At 41.4% G+C, this 19,418-nt stretch overlaps 1 protein-coding gene across 1 annotated transcript; it reads left to right on the top strand.

The window, feature by feature from the left end:
• Window positions 1-83: 83 nt before the first annotated feature.
• slc17a6a (solute carrier family 17 member 6a) lies at window positions 84-17,605 on the top strand. The gene is made up of 12 exons (XM_033634299.2): window positions 84-880; window positions 2,223-2,478; window positions 2,895-3,013; window positions 4,438-4,552; window positions 5,529-5,616; window positions 5,832-5,918; window positions 10,321-10,463; window positions 10,546-10,695; window positions 12,785-12,917; window positions 13,006-13,116; window positions 13,208-13,335; window positions 15,826-17,605. The coding sequence occupies exons 1-12, from the start codon at window positions 795-797 to the stop codon at window positions 16,153-16,155; spliced, it is 1,746 nt and encodes a 581-aa protein (XP_033490190.1). The 5' UTR covers window positions 84-794; the 3' UTR covers window positions 16,156-17,605.
• Window positions 17,606-19,418: the final 1,813 nt, after the last annotated feature.

The raw sequence follows: 19,418 nt of genomic DNA, 5'->3' as shown, positions 1-19,418 counted from the left end.
GGTTTAAACACTGTCTATAAAGGCTGCAGGTCAGACTAAAACCCAGAAATAACCGGATGTAGGGAGGGTAAAGGAGGAGGAGGAGGAGGAGGAGGAGGGGGATCACTGCTTTGTGCCCGCTGCAGCAAGTGATTTATAATTGGTCGGAGCTCCTCCTGAAATCCCTCTTTTTTATTCAGTTACATATGAGTGAAGGAGAGAGGTTATGCAATTGGCAAATGTCGCTGTTAACAGATTTTTAGGTAGTAATTGAATTAGAGGAGAGGAGCGGAGGGAGGAGGGGCGCTGCTCGGAGCTGCTGACAGGTAGATGAGCTGTGCGCTGTCCGCGGTGCTGAAACCTCCTCCGGCTGCTGCCTCACCGGAGATCCTCACCTCAGATTAGACCGGAGCTCCTCTGACCTGCACCGGCTCCACATTTACACTTTTTTTCCCACCTTTGATTTCCTTAAAGAAAACTAAAAAAAAAAATATCCAACTTTCTGTTTCCTGCGTTGCTGTTTTCTAATCGCAGCCTGGATCTTAAGATGGCACTGCATGGATTAACATTGCGCAAGGCAAAAGCGGACTTATTTGACTGCTGTTTTGTGACTGTGAAACCAGCCCTTTCAGACTGAACGTCTTTTCTCTCCTCTTTCTCCATTTTCCTGGCTCATCTTTTGCCGGGCATCGAGGCGTTTTCTGCTCAAAAAAAGACAGACGTGCGTTATTTGGATTAATATCTTAACAATATGCTCATTACTGCAGTGCTTCCATTTGTTATAGTGTTATAGAATTTGTAAAGATATTTTGGATATGGAGCCAGGCGCGGAGAAAGCTGCCCCTTACTCTAAAGAGGGGCTAAAACAACTCGCAGGAAAGGCCCTCGGGGGTATTTACAGGTAAGGAGAAGAAACCCCCTTTTTCTGCATGATTTTTTTTAATCAGAGAATTATGAGAAATTAAAAATAGAAAACATCCAGGTGTTAAGATCACACACTGGCTTTAAATATCCTTATGACTAAATCACAAATAAATCAAATGGGTAAATCTGTTCTTTATGGGATGGATCACGGACAGGATGCTGAAAGCAGAGAGTCGTGTGGCCCGAATATTTAAGGATCAGATATTTCCCTGGAGGATGATCCCCCTCCACCAGCTGCTGTGGGTGTTTTTTAATAATTAATGAAACAGAACGAGTCGTGACACAAGGTCGGAGGATATCTATTACCTTATGTATCCATCTGTATTAATCCAAGATCGATGGACTTCATATCAATTGACTTCCTTTATTCTTCTTACTGTCAGAGGGACATAAATGAAATGTGGTCCTAAGGAAAGCTGATCACAGAAAATCAAACACATCTTCATTTTAAAAGCAGAGGAAGGGATGAGGACGTAGAGGAGCAGATTTTCTTATGTATTAAATTGAATTATTTATTATTCCTGATTTAAAATGCGAATAAAATCTAATTTTGTTGAATATTAATCCAGTGAAAAACGAATTTTCGCACAAATCATCTTAAAAACACATATTTTAGATCACTATTAATGCAGGCACACATTTATTTTTTGCACCTTTAATGTCTTTCAGTTGTTGAACTTGATTTCAGGCTGCAACACAGAAACGTGACTCAAAGCTATGCATGAAAAAAAAATCTGTTGAAGGCCTGGTATGAGGCCTTCACATTTTTTTTTCTAAATGAACCTTAAATTCCTTTGCACGAATTTGAAATGAAAGCCAAAGCAAAATGTCGACGCCATATTTTAAAGGCTAATTAAAAATGGAAAGGGTAAAAAAATAAGTCTAAACAATGATGCTGCTGATAGTGCTGCAATGCGGTATGAAGGCAATTCTTTCCTCGTTTGCCAGCGTGTCTTTCTTTTGCAGAAACATGGCAGGGAACGAAAAAAGCAGTTTGATTTTAACTAAAAGGGAGCAGGGTTTAAAGGGCCTGAGCCAAAAATGAAAGAAGAAATTAAAGATATTGAAGGCCTGTGTTTGAAAGGACATTTAGTAAAGATGCAAGCTATTTTCCTTTGTAGCATGAGCTGCAAACAGACTATAATATGAACAGAAATATATGTGTATATGCAGTTTTATGTGCAGAAAATCACACATTTCCCACTTAATTCCTCGCCCTTTTAATGCACCTTAATCTGCCTGTGTTGGATTTCACACACCCAAGTATACACATTAAATTCAACCCTAAAAAAGAGCATATGATCGGATGTGTCGTGCAGGAGGCTAGAGAAGCGGCAGCAGACAGGTGAGGCGATCGAGCTGACGGAGGATGGGAGACCCACGGCGGACCCGGAGCGGAAGAAGCCCCTGGTGGACTGCACGTGCTTCGGGCTCCCGCGCAGATACATCATCGCTATGCTGAGCGGGATTGGCTTCTGCATCTCCTTCGGTATCCGGTGTAACTTGGGTGTGGCCATCGTCAGCATGGTCAATAACCACACGATCCATCAAAACGGCAAGATCATCATCAAAGAGGTGCTTGTTAAACCCCGCCCCCCGCACGAGACACACATATTTAATAAGTGATGAGGGCCAAAGCCAATAGATTGATCCATTTAACACACCTGGAGAACCTCAATTGAGCCTGCGTGTACTTTTAAATTTTGTTGGGCCTTTATTATATAACATAGAAGCAAATACATGTAGGTTCCTTGATTCTTAATTCTAATTTTCCTACAAATCTGCTTTTTTTTTGCTTTAGTTACTCAAACAATCATGATATACATCCATTAGTGTGGCTGCAAAGGTATTAAAGCATCAAATGAAAAATAGATCCGACATCTTTCTGATAATATTTTTATTCTAAGAAGCATTTTGATCTCATCTTTAACCATTTTGTATCGTTTTAAAGGCATTTAAGATGATTTATATTTTTTATTTTTGTCTGAAAGAAAGCGAAATTCAACTGGGACCCAGAGACCGTGGGGATGATTCATGGCTCCTTCTTCTGGGGCTACATAGTTACTCAGATTCCAGGAGGGTATATCTCTTCAAGACTGGCTGCTAACAGGTAACTGCACGCGCACAGGTATAGATTTTGGTGGGGGGTGCAGGGGACACGTGCCCCTCATTATTTAAAACGTGCATGTGCTAATAAAAATGTGACTTTTATTATGATAAAAGTTAAAAATACAACAAAAAATGATGCGTTAAAGGCACAACACGGTGCGTAAAATTCATCAGAATGCAGGAAATTAAGTGTTTGATGCTCAAAATTTTCGGTGTTGAAACTTACGCCCTTGTGCACGTGATCATCTCTCCCAATTCTCCGCCGATAAATAGTGGGTGGGGGTATGAAGAGATCTGTTGTAGATATGCTGATATTTTTAATCTATAATTGTGATGTAGGTGTGATGTTTGGATGAAGAGTGGAGGCTGACCTTACAGCAGATAAACTGGGGATTTGGCTGATGCCCACCAGGCGTGCCTCCTCATGTTAATGAGCTCCCGAGGGACCACCGTGTCTAATCCTTTATATTCAGAGGCATGGCAACCACACTAGCCAAAGCCTTGTGTGTGTGTATGTGTGAAATGCGGTTCTAAGTGATGATTGTAGCGCGATTTCAATGACCATCCTGCCTCTATATATCACATTATTACACTAACAAATTAGTCAGCTACAAATAGACTAAAGAAGCAGAACAAATGTGCAACAAATATGTAAAAACTGGAGAACATCAAATTATAACAACAAAACCTGCAAAATCTTTTATAGAAAATAAATATAGGCTAATAGTGATACAATAAAGAGCAATCAAAGTATAATGTTGCAGTGACCATCCATGTTATGGGATTGTTAGATTTCTCATGAGGGAAATGGAGGCTAAATAAGATGCAAATCTTTGAAGAGCTTCATCATGCCAAGTCAGCTGAGCCCACTGAGGCCTTCTGCTCCAAACACCTCCTGTCCTCACTTCAATAGAAACTGAATAACTGCCTGTTGTGTGTGAATGTGTGTGCGTGTCCAAATCTGTATCAGAGTTTATTCCTTCAAAGAAACATACAGTATAAACTTGCATAGGCGTAGATTTCAGGGGGGGTGTAGAAGACATGTCCCCCTTAATATTTAAATTGTGCATTTCCCCCTCTAATAAAACATGACTGTAAAGGGGGACATGTATTCTGACAAAATTAAAGACGTTTACACCATAAATTGATGCAGAAAATGCACAAAATGGTACATACAAATTCAGAATGCAGGAAATAAGGTGTTTGATGCTCACAATTTTCTGGCATAAGACCCCCAAACCCTGGATCATATGTCCCCCCCCAAAGAAACCTACACTTTTGTCACACTGTATTGATATTTTATTACTTATCTGATGCTGTAGTCTATCTGAAGTGCTTGAATCAATATCACTGCCGTTTATCTTGCTGAATAAGATGATCTCACTCTGATAATATTCTGACAAATACTCCACACTGTTTATCCAGAGTTTTTGGTGCTGCCATCTTGCTGACATCCACCCTGAACATGTTCATTCCCACCGCCGCCCGGGCGCACTACGGATGTGTCATCTTTGTGAGGATATTACAAGGGCTGGTGGAGGTACGGATGCACAGTTTGCACGTCAGATCCTGACCTTTAAAAAGCCTCAAAATTGATGCCTCATTATCAAGCTGAGAGCTAAACTCAACCCCTAATGAAATTGTCCTGACATTCTGTATTTGACCACAATTTACAGAAATCCTCTTGTGCTGAACTCCCTGGCTTTCTGTTTGAATTGGCACAGGAAAATGAAGCCCATTATTGAGAGGCTCCATTCATTATACTGTATACAATTGTCAGATTAGCCTACAAATAACACACAGCATGAAATCCTTGAATAGCAGGGCTCATGTATGTTGGTTTACCTGGCTGAAACAGCTCCATGTTCACATAGAAACACAGAACAAAAGAGATAAAGCCCACTTGATGCGGGCGGCTCCCTCAGCCCAACAGAAGAGATTTCAGAGCGAGAGATGCTATTATCAAACTGAAGGTCATCCTCCTTTGTGATTTTGTTTTGCTGCCATTTCAATAGCAGCTCATGACCGCAGAGAGAGCAAGCCGCCTGTGTTCAGCACCCACCGACTTATTACTGCAAATTAAACATTAGCATTTCAGGGTGTCTCCCATTGCAAGCCCCAGCAATTTATGTCTATCAATAGTTGATTGTATGCCACTTAGTGCGTAATGAAGATTTAATAGGAGCAGTTCAGTTTTTTTTCCTCATGAAGTGGGTAGTCAGGCTGAATCTGCACCGACTCACACCTAACTCATTAGTCTCTATTAGAAAGGTCAGCTACAATGCACGTCAGTTTGTTTGTTATTAACTACAATTTGTCTTGAATGTCGTCGGCAAATAAGAACAGACTACGTCAATCAGGCAGAATCAGTTACATTATGTAAATTCTGTTGACTGAAAGCGGAACAATAGGAGTAAAATAGAAGTTATTTGTGTCATATTGAGAAAATACATCTTAACAGAAAATGATACTCGTGTATTCAGACTGTGAGTGTAATGTCATCTGTCACCATGCAGGGAGTGACTTATCCAGCCTGCCACGGGATCTGGAGTAAATGGGCTCCACCGCTGGAGAGAAGTCGTCTGGCAACCATCTCCTTCTGTGGTACAACATCTACACACACACTGTCACCTTTCTGTGTTGATTTCATCATCATATTACTTCACACACTGAACTACAGGTTTAGAGTGACACAATATTGCTCCTAAAATGTGTGTAAATGTGTGCTGAACACATCTGACATGAAACACCGGAGCAGTTCTCTGAATAAGCAGCTGGGATCAAATTCTGCCTGGTCAAAATATTTCTATCTTGTCCAGGATCCTATGCTGGTGCAGTGATAGCCATGCCTCTGGCTGGGATCCTGGTGCAGTACACTGGATGGTCCTCTGTCTTCTACGTGTATGGTGAGTATCACTTTGACTGTAACACCTTAAAGGGAGACTATGTAACTTTTGAAAAAAGTATTGACACAGTTTCTTAGTTCCTAAGCAATTAATCGCACCCTTTTTCAAAATTCAACACACTCAGGAGTTTTGCTGCTGCAGCCTTAAATGGACTGGTTCGACCAATAGCTTCTGGTGGCTAACGTTTGCAAACTTTAGGCTCCAGAGCCACATGCGGTTCTTTTGCCTCTCTCCAGTTGCTAATAATAATGATTATTTTTTAACATTTTAATTTCCATTTATCATCCGTATAAACCTTAAGAAGTTCTTACATTCGTCAGCTGTAAAAATGTGTAGCCTATACACCAAGTAAGAAAAATATTTTTACATTTCATCAACTAAAATGTGCATCATCTGTGGACTAGCACCTTTTCCTCTAAATTTTGCCAAATCTCAATGGCAGTAGCTCGTCTTGAGTCTCCCTAGCTAGACTAGCTATGGATTCCAAATCCAAAAGAGGAAAAGTCTTGGAGTAAAGTATTCAATAGGGTGTGGACAGGTTTGTATGCTTTTACCGCCAATGCTGCAAAGTTAAAGTACTGAATAGTCCTTAAGAGCCCAGTAGCCACCTTGTGGTAAAACATATAATGAATGCTCATTTAGACCTTTTAATAATGCTGATAGGCTAATACAGACTTAATAGGCTGTGTTATCTTCAGATAAAACTCAAATATGTTTTGCGGCTCCAGACAGATGGTAGTCTTTTAAAAAAGTTGCCATGCATGTTGCTAGGCTTGTAGCAAGCAGCAACCTCTGGTGAGAAAAAGGAAGTCAACAGGAAGTGCCCAAAACTGCAGTTGTTTGAGCGGCCACTTGAGGCTGGCTCCAGGAGCGAGTCAGTCCCCACAGACTCCCATGTTAAAGGGCCAGTGTGTAATATTTGGCATGGTTTGTTGTCAATCTGAATCTGAATCTGAATATTCTACCCATTAATATGTTTATACAAGTGTATGATCGCTATAAAATAAAATTCGTTTGGTTTTCGTAGCCTTATAATTATGCTTTTATATATATATATATATATAGCAAGGGCCTTGCTTTAGAGAGGTCGCCATCTTGCGCCGCCATGTATGTACGGCAGACTGAGTGGACAATCCAGCCAGCCAGAGAACGCGTTTCGTGTGTATAAATGAACCAACGAAGACAGCGGAAGGAAGGAAGAAGGAGGAAGAAACAGCAGAGAGTGTTAGTAGTTCGTCGATAGAGAGTAGTGAGAAGTTTTTTTAGTTATAAAATTTGCGAATGGACCACACTTACCACGCAACAGGAGAGAATGAACCCGAACCGTCATCTGCGAGGAAAAGAAGACGCAACTTCACTCCTTGTGATGCATTCTCTGTGGCGCTTTTCCTCTTGGTGATATCTCCCCAACAATGGTAGCACCGAATCCCATTCTGTGCATTCAGCCTCTCTTCTCGCCCACTCAGCATCAAACACATGGAGTTCCTCATCTGTATGCTCCGGCTCAAACAGGTATGGCTCTGGATCTGTGTCTGCTACAAGAAACTCTTCAAAATCGCGTTCAAAGTCGTCCATTGCAGCTACTATAGTCCGGAGATATTGCTAGGCTAAATAAACAGCTGAGCTCTGTTTACCGGCTACGCTGTCAGTCAGTGTGCGGGCTGGAGATTGGTGGAGCAGAGAGGGGAGGGGGGTGCCCACTCGGTATCGTAAACGAGTATGTGTGTAAAGTTATGAAGTGTGTCTGTTACGCCAGAAGAGTCAGATTTTGGGACGGAGTGGAGTGTTACCGGAGTTTTTGGAGTGCTCAAATAAACTGGCCTTTTCCCCGAACGCTCCTCTGGTCTCCTGCTCGTGAGGGATTCATTACAATATCATAACATGGTTTAGATTTCTAAATAAACATTCACCTCGTCGCTAGATAGACCTACTCCTGAAAAAGTCGTGCGCAAGGCTTTTTGTCCCTACGAGGCCACCGTCATTTACCCGACGGGAGGGGTGAGCGAGTGAGCCCTGCAATCTAGAATTTGACCACTGATGTCACCATAGACATATATGTCTATGGATGTCAATGTTTCCAACAGTTTTCCATTTTACACACTGGCCCTTTAATTTGTCCAACTTTAGTTTTTTAAACATTCACAACAACTGTACGGGAGGTGAATTTTTATATGTAACTCACCTGTTTGTATTTTATTAAGGCTTAAAGTTACATATTTTTACAGCAGACTGCTTTAAGTGACAGGTTGTCTGCGTCCTCAGCTTCTCAGTCAGATCTACTTTTGCCCTAATATGGTCATTTCTGGCTCCAAAAAACCATAATGGCGACAGCTAAAATGCTGAATTTGAGGCTTGAAAAGGGTGTCCACAACCCAATGGGTGACGTCATGGTAGCTACATCCATGATTTTTACAGTCTGTGGGTGTTAGGCTTCTTCTTATTATTTTTTTTTGCAAAGAAAGCAATAAGATGAATAATTAATCAAAAAATTGAAGGCATCAATTGAGAGTTTGTGATTTATACTACACTAATGTTGCCACTAATTATCCATACTTAATCTAACTCACCTAAAATGTTTTCAGCACTTGCAACAGCCTCTGTCATGCAGTAACCTTAGTAAAGTGTTCATCAACCAGTGTTGTTTGTGTTCCAGCACAATGTTGTGTGTAAAACAGATTACCCCTGCTTTTATGCAGAACATCTGGAAATTGCCTTGCATGGTCTTGAGCAGTAATTTTGTCATGAGACGTTCATGTTGCTCATGTCTGCATCTTCACAACCAGAAACAAGGAAGTGAGTTTGGTGATGTTGTGTGGGGGGACTGCTATGATCAGTGAACCTAATGGCAAACTATGATGATTGGTCAGTTTATCAAAAATGTTTGCGGTGATTGGACAAAATTGCATGGCTGCGCAGTATTCACAGGAATTGGTTGAATTTTTATTAACTGTTGTGATCCCAACATCTGTAGGGGCTGACTGACATTACTGAGTCAGTTTACTGTCTTTGTGAGTCTTCTCTTTGCCACTGTTACACTGAGTTTTAGCAGGTACTATTATTGTGTGTGGCTGCTGTTCAATTGATTAGCTTTAACACACCATTTCCACCTTTTAGTTCTTCTGAAGTACCATTACGGGGAAAATTCTCACTTTTATGTTGATGACCAACCACTGGTGATGTTAAATGAAGCTGACTGAAGCAATAATTTCCTCAGTGTTTGCTATACTGACTGAGAAGGCTGCAGCTCTGATATCTTTTGTTCTTCCTGCACCCAGTGCCGTCATCTGATGCATCAGTGACGCATTTGGAGATAAGGGAGAACTACAGGCTCTTTTATCTTGGATTTCTACTTCGCCTCAGGTACCCAGGGGGCATCCTCTAGATATCGTTCAAAAACAGGATTTCCCTGTTCTCTTTGCTTGTATTGCAACCTAGCTGTGTTTACAGCAGCGGAAATAGCATCCCAAAATATGAGTGCAGAGAATGAGGATACAGTTGACAGTGTTTTGGCTGACTCACATATTCAGCCATATTTGTTCAAGGCAGAAATGGAAGAAAGGAAGAAATGCAGCGAGCTACAGTGGCTGTAGCTGCATGAGCTGTGCAAGAGGATATGGTCGGCAGGGACCCTCCAGAATCTGAGCTACCAGGAGGGAATAATTCTCCTGCAATGAATTTTAGCATGGGCCTTTTTTGTTGGATGCTGTTGCCAATACCAACCCAAAGAGAGCCCATGTGTGTGTTACTATGCATGAAAGTTTACTCCTCACTTGGACAGAGCTGTGCTGGAGACCTTCTTCAGGATCCCAAAGATAAACTGAAAAGACAACCAAGTCCAGCAGGGCTGAGGGCAGATGGCCACTGTGAGTGAGGACTTTTGACACCTAATGCTACGTTCTGGTCAACAAAGCTTGCGTCAATACATCCTGGTACATGTAGGCTCTGCCGGCCTGACTCAGTGAGCAGGAGAACTCAGCTTTCTTGGTCACGAGTGAGGATTTATTGCTTCAGCTAACTACATATACTATCAGCACTGATTGGACATCCACATAAAAGGTGGCAAAGATTGGAAAAATCATCTTATTAGTCACTGACAGCATCATAGTCTGTATCAGCTCATCATCAGAGCTGTTATATGACGTTTAAACTGAGTGAAATATTCAAATATAAGACTCTGTGTTTGTTATGGCTGCACCATTCTATCATATAGAAATATTCTAGATATAATTTGCCTCGTTTTATACACATTTTACCAAATTTCAGTCTGACATGTTTGGTATCTTTGGAAACTTTGGAATCTCCACTATATTTAAGGTCACGTTCTGGGGGTCTGATAAATGTTTGGCTGCACAGCCTGAGTTTGTTATGACTAACATGCTCATCACTGTGTCGATCTGTTCAGGATGCTTTGGGATATTTTGGTACATGTTCTGGATCTTTGTGTCCTATGAGAGCCCAGCGGAGCACCCGACCATCACTGACGAGGAGCGCCGTTACATCGAGGAGAGCATCGGTGAAAGTGCCCAGCTGATGGGTGCAATGGAGGTGAGTTCTCAGTATGTATCCACTGATGTGTGCATCATGACGATTGCTGTGCATTCAGCTGATTCTCTGTTTGTCGTAACAGAAATTTAAGACCCCCTGGAGGAAGTTCTTCTCCTCCATGCCCGTCTATGCAATCATCGTGGCCAACTTCTGCAGGAGCTGGACCTTTTATCTGCTCCTCATCAGCCAGCCTGCATACTTTGAGGAGGTGTTTGGTTTTGAAATCAGCAAGGTAAATGAATCCCTTATAATCCCTGGTGTCAGCCCTAAAAATATCCTTTAATGTCATGTGATTAAGATTACAAGCTGTGATTTTCCCAGATATGAATTGTAAATTAAAAACCTTCTTGATACTAGTGCTATGAACTGTCACTGTCAGAAGTATCACAGTGCTGTTGCTCATTTTATAATGTGTTGCTTTCACAAAAAATTGCTACCAGTGTTAGAGTCGAACTAAAATTGAGCATAGCGTAAGTTCAGACAGGACACGAAGTCAAGCTCAGCTCACAGCTACATCAGCTAATCTCAAACATCCCCATCAACTGATGGAGCAGCTGATTTATGGAAGGGAGTCAGCTGATAGATCACATGATTCCTTTCTATGCAACCAATTGGCAAACCTCATTCAGGGCGCCCTATTTAAACTGCTCTGGCCTGCCTACTGTTGCTGCTTCCTCTGCAAGCCGTTTTGCAACCAACCGCCACACCAGCTCCTCCTTTTCATGTTGTGTATGACTTATCAATGTCATTTGTTTGTCATTGATGTTTGCGCTGTTCTGTTCCCGGGAAGGGTTCTTTGCTGCTGCTCCCATGCTTAAGGCTTTCCATGTAGGCGCATGGAAGGGCAGAGAGGTGTGCTCTCTCTGCCTCAGGCTTTCTTCGTTTGCATGTGGAAAGGTGGAGAATGTGCTCTCTCCGGTTTAGGCTTTCCACGTAGGTGCGTGGAGGAGGCTTTCTGTGTAGGCCTAGGAAAGGCTGAAAAGGCCCCAGTACAGAGCAATACCGCCAAATATAATACTGCAAATCAAAATAAAATGTTCCTGACTGAAATGGCAATCCAGTCACCACAAAAAAATATTGCCATTGTGCACTTCTGCAAACCGTGGATACTTTACATTTGTATGTTATTATGTAGGCTAGTGGTACAAAAAACACTTGGTTATGGTTGGGAAAAGATCATATTTTGGCTTTAAATCCCCTGGGCACAATAACAGCTGGAAACACAGCGATGTCACTGTAAAATACAACTGCTTTTTGTGGCACTATTACTCATAGAAAAACAGTGACGGGTCGTTACAAACACCCACGTTTGTCTGCTAAAAAGAGGCAGGACAAACAGTGATGGGTCACTAAAAATCAACCAGGGTTTTCGTTTGTTGGTCTTGAACTTGGCTGGTGTCTCGTCATCCACCATCCCCTCCACCTCCTAATCTCAAAGATGGCTCATATACTATGTCACTTTAGAAACAATATGATACAAATGAAATGTATAAATGTAACATATTTGTGGTTTGCACAAACACACTTAAAACATTTTCTTCCGGCGACTGGGCTGAAAATTAAGTTTGGTCTTAGCATGCCCCGAGACAATAGACTCACAGACATGATTCTCATTTTATGTTTGTTCCTGCTTTGTAGCCTGTGTTACTGTGTTTCCAATTGTGGTGAACAATGGCTCCACTGCTTCCATTGTTGTTAGTTATTAGGTGCAAACTGTGGTTAGACTGTGAGGATGATGACATGCTCAGGACATATAGTGAAGAGGCAGACATTTTAAAATTCAAATACTTTGCTTAACTGTCTTAAATGGTTTTCCTCAGCTGTGGGAATCATTACTTTAATTGTTCAGTTGAATCAAGCTTAAAATTCTTCTACTGAGCCCTTTCACAAAACATTAATTGGAATAATCTTACTCATTTGGCATAATTTGTCACCTCTTTTAAGAAAACTGATTTAAAACAAATTGAGTGTATTTTGCAAAGATTGCTTCTGAAGGTGCTGTGGTTTGGTCATTTTCTGATCCTGCTGTCCATGAGTGAATGTGTCAGACAAAGATTCTAGTTAATCTTAAAAAATCATACTCTTAACCCTCGCTGGAGAGTGTGAAGCATGAATCAAGCTGGTTTGGCAGGTGTAATTCGGCTTCAGGATGGGCTGCTGTGATTACTGCAGCTGAATTATGGCTCAGATGTGACGCTGCAGTCAGAGGTTGAAACAGACACAAAGATTGGGTCCCAGAAGAGAAGAAGAATCACTTTTGTTTTGACAGCTTCTTTGGAGTTGTCACATTTGCTTCAGACAAGTGTTTGATGCTTTCTCAGGTTGGAATAGTGTCGGCGCTCCCTCACTTGGTCATGACCATCATCGTGCCCTTAGGAGGCCAGTTAGCGGACTACCTGCGGACCCACAACATCTTGTCCACCACCATGGTCCGGAAAATCATGAACTGCGGAGGTGAGACTTTGATAATCAGCTCTCTGTCGGTTTCCTTGATGTTGTAAAAGTATGCCTCACCACAGAACTCTTGTCCTGTTGTTTTCAGGGTTCGGCATGGAGGCCACCCTCTTGTTAGTGGTGGGTTATTCTCACAGTAAGGGGGTGGCCATCTCTTTCTTAGTTCTGGCGGTGGGATTTAGCGGCTTTGCAATATCAGGTGAGTCTCAACACAGTGGATTCTAGTTCATGTCCTTTTGTGTTGTTCATAAGAGCATAAAACTCTAAGTATTCACTCTTTGTTGTTGCAGGTTTCAATGTCAACCATCTAGACATTGCTCCTCGCTATGCCAGCATCCTCATGGGTATATCCAACGGTGTTGGTACCCTGTCAGGGATGGTTTGCCCTCTAATAGTGGGAGCCATGACTAAGCACAAGGTGAGTCATTGCTATTCATACAGTAATTTGAATGTTAATGCAGATAGGAACTTTAAAAGGCTCTGAAAAGTGTTTTTAAATCTTCCATAACACTGTTTCTCATTATTTTTATTGGGATTATTTTAGCACCTTATGTCTACCAGAGAAGAAAGTTACACTGACTAATTCAATATTGTCGGTGTATCTGTCTCAGCGTCCTTTCGCTTTACTTTGCTTATCCTGGAAAAATGATCCCACTGAATGGCCAGTGGTGGCATACTTTGATATTTACAAATATTTGATCAAATCAGCGGGTAAGATCATCATTCAAAAGAGATTTGAAAGAGACAGTATGTAAGAAGTGCATTGCCTGTGAAACTGGAAGTGTATTTAGAAAGAAGACAATGCATGTAACAGGCAGAACTTGACACAGCGTCCCAGAACGTCAACATCCAACACACCCAGGGTACCTTTCACGTCGTATCTGGACATGGAAAGTCCATGATCAACTGTCGACATGTGACGAGGTCAGAGTGAGAATGTGTTGCATTGAAGCTAACAAAGATCAAAACCAGGCCTCACTAGTTAGCTTCAACCTTCACAGTTTTTCTGGCCAAGTTAGCAAATGCTTGCTACATGGAGATGTACTGAGTGTCAGGATCTTACAGTTTTCCCTTATCCTCCTGCTGATGCCTCAAGTTGTATTGCTTCAAAGCTCCGTTTTTTGGTTTGCCAGCTTGTAAAAACTTAGTTATGGAGTCTTTACCATGATCTTGTGCATCCCACCACAATGTAGCTTTTTATGTTGTTTGCTAGCAGATGTTAATGAAAAGGAAGCACCGTTAGCAATACAAAGTTACTGGAGAGTGATGGATTGTTTTCCCCTCTAGTGGGGCTGGGACTGAAATGCACTTTGTCTCCATGGTGAAGGCATGACCCACCCTACTCTTCCTCTGATTGGCAAGTACCCATTGCCTTGGGTTGATAGGTTCAGGCATGAGGAGTGAGATTTGTTAGGGTTAGGGTAAGAATATCAGAGTGAGTCAGTCACTGGCAGAGTAGTACAGGTCATGCCTTTGCCATTGTAGGATGATCCGGTGACTTGTTAGCAGTGTGCTTCTTTTTTTGGAGTGAATAACACACCTTTGAAGAAATGGCCCTTCGGAGCAGTGCACATTTTTTTGGGGGATAACAGACTGTCGTACAAATAGGCTTTCGGTCCAAAGGGACATTTTTCGGACTATTAAGGCTCTATAATTATGGGCTGTTGGAACAATAGTGTGGTACCAATAGATACAAAGAGATGCCAACCCAATCAACAGTGTAAATGCTGGCATTATTTTTTCCCTGCAAATAACAGATATGTTACATTTGCACATTTTATATTTTATCTTCCTCCTGATGAGAGCCACAGCTCATATACATGTAATCTGAGCTACGTCAGTTTAGACGTAGCTGTTGATGTTGATATGATACTAAAACATGATAAAACATACAAATGTGGCATAACAGTGGTTTGCAATAATGTGCAATGCCAACATTTTATTTTGAAGACTGGGCTGGGGACACATGACTTCACTTTTGTCCAACTATACAGACACCAATACAGGAATCTGTCATGTGAAACCAAAGCTGTTTGGTGGAAAATTGCTCATGCTAAGAAGTCAGTTATGACAATACATCATCAGGGACTTAAAGGGATACTTTGCAAATTTTCAATTTTTTGAATGCAGCATTGGAGGTGGGATCCTGTTCACTCTTATGAATGCTGCTCAGCGGTGTATGAAGCCAAAAAGTTCAACTGCCACCTATAAAATTACCCGGATGACTGGCACTGCTTCCACTTCATCAGGCCCATAGAGCAAACCCACTAGAGACTTCTGCCAGCCAAGCCGGCAACTTTGGGTTAAGTGCTCCGCTAACTTGAATGGGAGTAGAAAGATTTAATCTTGCAGCTCATCTAACCTTTCAAAATGTTATCGTACCCAATGCACAAATACTGATAGTAAAATGAGTCATTTTGCAGGGATGAGATGCTCAAAAAAATGTATCAACTGATTTACAGAAGTCTCTATCACAATGTTAGTCTATGGGAAAAGTCTTTTTGGGCCCAGTGGCTTCACTTGACAGCCTTGGAAGGAGTAATTCCACATTTGGTCACTATGTAAAATTGGCTTCACAGACCGGCACTTCCTGGAGGCTTGGTTAACAGCAGGCCGCCATGTTTTTTCGGATAAGTAGCTCACACTATACCCCCTACCAGTGGGGGTGTTTATTGGTTCAGTGCAGCGCAGTGCATTTTGGTAGTTGTAGGTTTTCTACCTCTTGAACAAAAGCTAATGCCGCAGCCCTTTTCTTCTGTTTTCTCTGGTCATGTAGCACCATTTTCAGAAGTATTTGCATCTTTCTGCTGCACAGACAGCCTAGTTTTGTAAAAAGACCACGTTTCCAGCAATGAAAAACTTCTTCAAAGAAGTGACTCAGCCTGATGCAACTGTTTTCTGTCCCTAGACTCGGGAAGAGTGGCAGTATGTCTTCCTCATTGCTTCCCTGGTGCATTATGGGGGAGTGGTGTTTTATGGGATCTTTGCATCTGGGGAGAAACAGCCATGGGCTGACCCTGAAGAAACCAGCGAAGAGAAGTGCGGCTTCATTGATGAGGATGAGCTGGCCGAGGAGACCGGTGACATCACGCAGGGTTACGGTGCAATGGGCGGCCCAGCTAAGAGCTACGGGGCCACTGCGCAGCTCAACGGAGGTTGGGTGCAGGACTGGGATAAGACAGAGGAGTATGTACAGGAGCCGGCCGGAAAGATGTATTCTGAGCGTGGCTACTCTTAAACCAGACAGTGGTGGTGAGTCTGCTCGAAGACTCTCCATCATGGATTGCACAACATTATCTTAGATATTTAAATCCATTCTGTGTATTCAAGTAAAACGGTTACTAGTTTCAAAAAGCCAATGTAAAGAAATAGTTAATTGCAATGCAGAACAATCCTCATTAGATTCTCACACGTCTCTCATCACATCTACCTACTGTAGGGCTTCACTATACAGAGAGCAAAGAACACTGCAGGCATATGTTGTCCTTCTTAGACACCCAAACCTCATCAATCTACTTGAACAACATGAGCCAGATGACACTGCAGTTGACCATCATATAGGGTCTTTCTAATACCACTCTGATTGCACTGAAACTATAAGTATTCTAAAAACAAGATTCTATTCTGTTTCTCAAATGTGTTTTATGTACTGTATATACCTGTATACTGTTTCTGTGAGACTATTGTGGATTTTGGGTCGTTGATCTGTGTTAACATTAATATAAAAGGCCATATTTTTCATGGACAGTACCTTTTCAGGGAGATGTCTGCTTGCAAAAAAGGTCTCCTCTGCCCAGAGCAAGGCCTGTAATACACTATAAGACAAAAATAGCGTGAGTGAAGTTGAACCGTAGAGTTTTAGTGTGTGTTTGTTTGCATGAATTTGCTCAGATCAATGTTTCAGATGCAGCCGCCTCACAGTCATGGATAGTCCTCATACGGCTCACTGCTTTGTTCTTAGATAAGCGTCTTCTGCCATAATGAATAATAAAACGAACTTTCAGGTGCCAGTCGTGATGTGAGACAAATCAAAAAAAAAAAAAGAAGTTTTGAAGGCGATTGTTCAGAAGACATTGTTTATTGATGTTTGGTGTGCACTGCAATAAATTCTGTGTACCGGCCACCACCCATCACATTCTGTTCTGTAATGTAACACTGGCTTGCTGTATCTAACTGTAATTGTTTTGGAGTCATGTGATGCTCAACATTAAGGTGTGTGTTTTAACAAATTACTAGTCTGGAAAATCCAGCTTTAGTGCTCATGATGCAGGACATGTTACATTTTGACAGCGGGGAATGCAGTAATGTATGTGAACAACCAGGCTGTTGTGATCTTCTTGGTGTTTCTTGGTTGTTCTCATCGTCACCTTGTTGACACTTTGATATTGTCACGTTTGGAGTGGAGCACATGAGTTAATAGACAGCTCTTCCACCTGACTTTATTTGTTATTTGAACACTTTATTCATTTGCTGTATGAAATCTGCAAGGATGTTTAAAAATATATGAATATTTAAGAATGTTTTAAGATGACCAAAAGATGCTATTACGGCTTTGTGCCTGAAGTTTATGTAAAACAGATTAATGTGATTTTATGGCTTCTAATATTGTGTTTAATGAAGAGGTATGTTGATGTCAAAAAGTGTTATAAAAAATACTCATATCATTTTATAAAAAAAACCAACCAAAAGTCATGTTTTTTGTCGTTCTTTGCCATCTTTGCACCATACTGTACTGCAGCATATCCAGCTGTTTATCTGAAGGTTACTGGTCCTCAGAGACTGGAGCCAGACTACTAACCAGTATGAACCACCTTCTCCAATCAGTGTCGTGCATCTACAATTCCCTCCACGTTTTCTCATTAGTAAATCAATGACCGAGGTCTCTGGAGTCCAAGGGAGAGTATCGGACCCCAGAGCTCAGTAACTGATAAAAGGAAAGCAGCAATGTTAATGCTATTACTGGAGTTTAAGATCCCAACAAACCAGTATCACTGTCTGTCTCCCCACAGACTTAAATATGCAGTGTACATGAGGTGTCAGTGTAGGTGCATGAAAGTGTGATAAACTAATTAAACCTCTCAGCAGCATCTCACACTTCTCTGGAACGTACAGGAAAAAGATCAGAGGCGTAACTGAAAAAGAAGAAACACATTATGAGAATGTAATGTGAAATATTATACTTGTGGCACACCGTTTCCTCAGTGTGTCCTCCGCTACACGACTGAGGTCACCAGTGTTACATGAACATATTCCACTATTGACCCAGCTCCTGCATTAAATCGTGACAAATCAATACTGTTTAACTCCAGAGCAGATTGGACTTTTAAAACCAAAATGCCTCTAATGAAAGTCTGAATTCAGAATAAATGCTGGTGACAAGAAAGGTCATGCTGCCTTTACAGTCGACACTAAACACATATAAAACATCAGTGCTCATTACATTGCATTAATTTACATTTTAATAAAATCCTCAATTTAACTTACAATGAGTGCAGCTGTAGAATATGGTTTGATTCCTACATTATTAATGTTACAAGCAACCGTTAGATGATGCACAATTGAAATGCTGACGTTACAAGGTGAAACCTGAATGCAACATTAGTTCCTTGTAGCTTTGGTCTTTGATGACGCCATCCAATGAAAATCAGCAACAGCATTTACTTTATTTTTAATACTAAGATAAGTTTGTTCCGTCTTGTGAGAGGCTCTTAGCATGGGTGGAATATGGTCTCAATAAAAAATATGAAATGCAAGCCTCCTCCAAAAAATATCCAGGGCACACTGTTGGATTTGTGCAAAATTAAAAAGACCTTATTTTACATGGCAGCATGTATTTATGGGTGTAGTGTGTAGGATTTAATGGCATCTGGAATCAACTGAAACTTCTCCCTTGTGCCAGGCATGTAGAACTACAGTGGCTGACGAGAAAATGTCGCCCTATCTAAAGCCAGTGTTTGGTTTGTCCATTCTGGGCTACTGTAGAAATAACATGGCAGAATTCGTGGACAACGACTCACTCTGCATGATATAAACAGCTCATTCTGAGACAACAAAAACACAAAGATTCTTATTTTCAGGTGATTATACACTGAAGAAAACATACTTATTATATTATATTCCATTTCTGCCCATATATCCCTCTAAATCCTGCACACTGCACCTTTAAAATGACCAACGCATTGCGTCCAACACCTCATCCGCCCCCCCTCTTCCTCTCCTCCCTTCTCTTTCTTTCTCCCTTCTATTAATGATGTATCACTTCCTGGACGGAGTACCACCCTCTCACTCTGCTCATCAGTGTGACACATAATAGGATTGCAGGTGTGTGAGTCACTGCTGACGATGAACCTGATGAAAGCATATGATGGTCGCAACATGTTGGTAATTTTAAACACATACTGCCATGTTAGGTAAAGGCCTTTTAATTTTGCACAAATCCTACAGTTTTGAAGGAGACATGCAGGAGGTGTTCACAAGATGGAATAAATGCAGTACACCTGA

Source organism: Epinephelus lanceolatus, chromosome 5 (assembly GCF_041903045.1).
Source record: "Epinephelus lanceolatus isolate andai-2023 chromosome 5, ASM4190304v1, whole genome shotgun sequence".
NCBI lineage: Eukaryota > Metazoa > Chordata > Actinopteri > Perciformes > Serranidae > Epinephelus > Epinephelus lanceolatus.
This window is presented reverse-complemented; position numbering and strand designations above follow the sequence as displayed.

Coding starts and splice junctions, on each gene's coding strand:
- slc17a6a (XM_033634299.2), top strand. CDS start 795: ATGGAGCCAGGCGCGGAGAAAGCTGCCCCTTACTCTAAAGAGGGGCTA. Junction 3,014..4,437: donor TCAAGACTGGCTGCTAACAG/GTAACTGCACGC, acceptor CTGTTTATCCAG/AGTTTTTGGTGCTGCCATCT. Junction 10,696..12,784: donor TTGGTTTTGAAATCAGCAAG/GTAAATGAATCC, acceptor ATGCTTTCTCAG/GTTGGAATAGTGTCGGCGCT.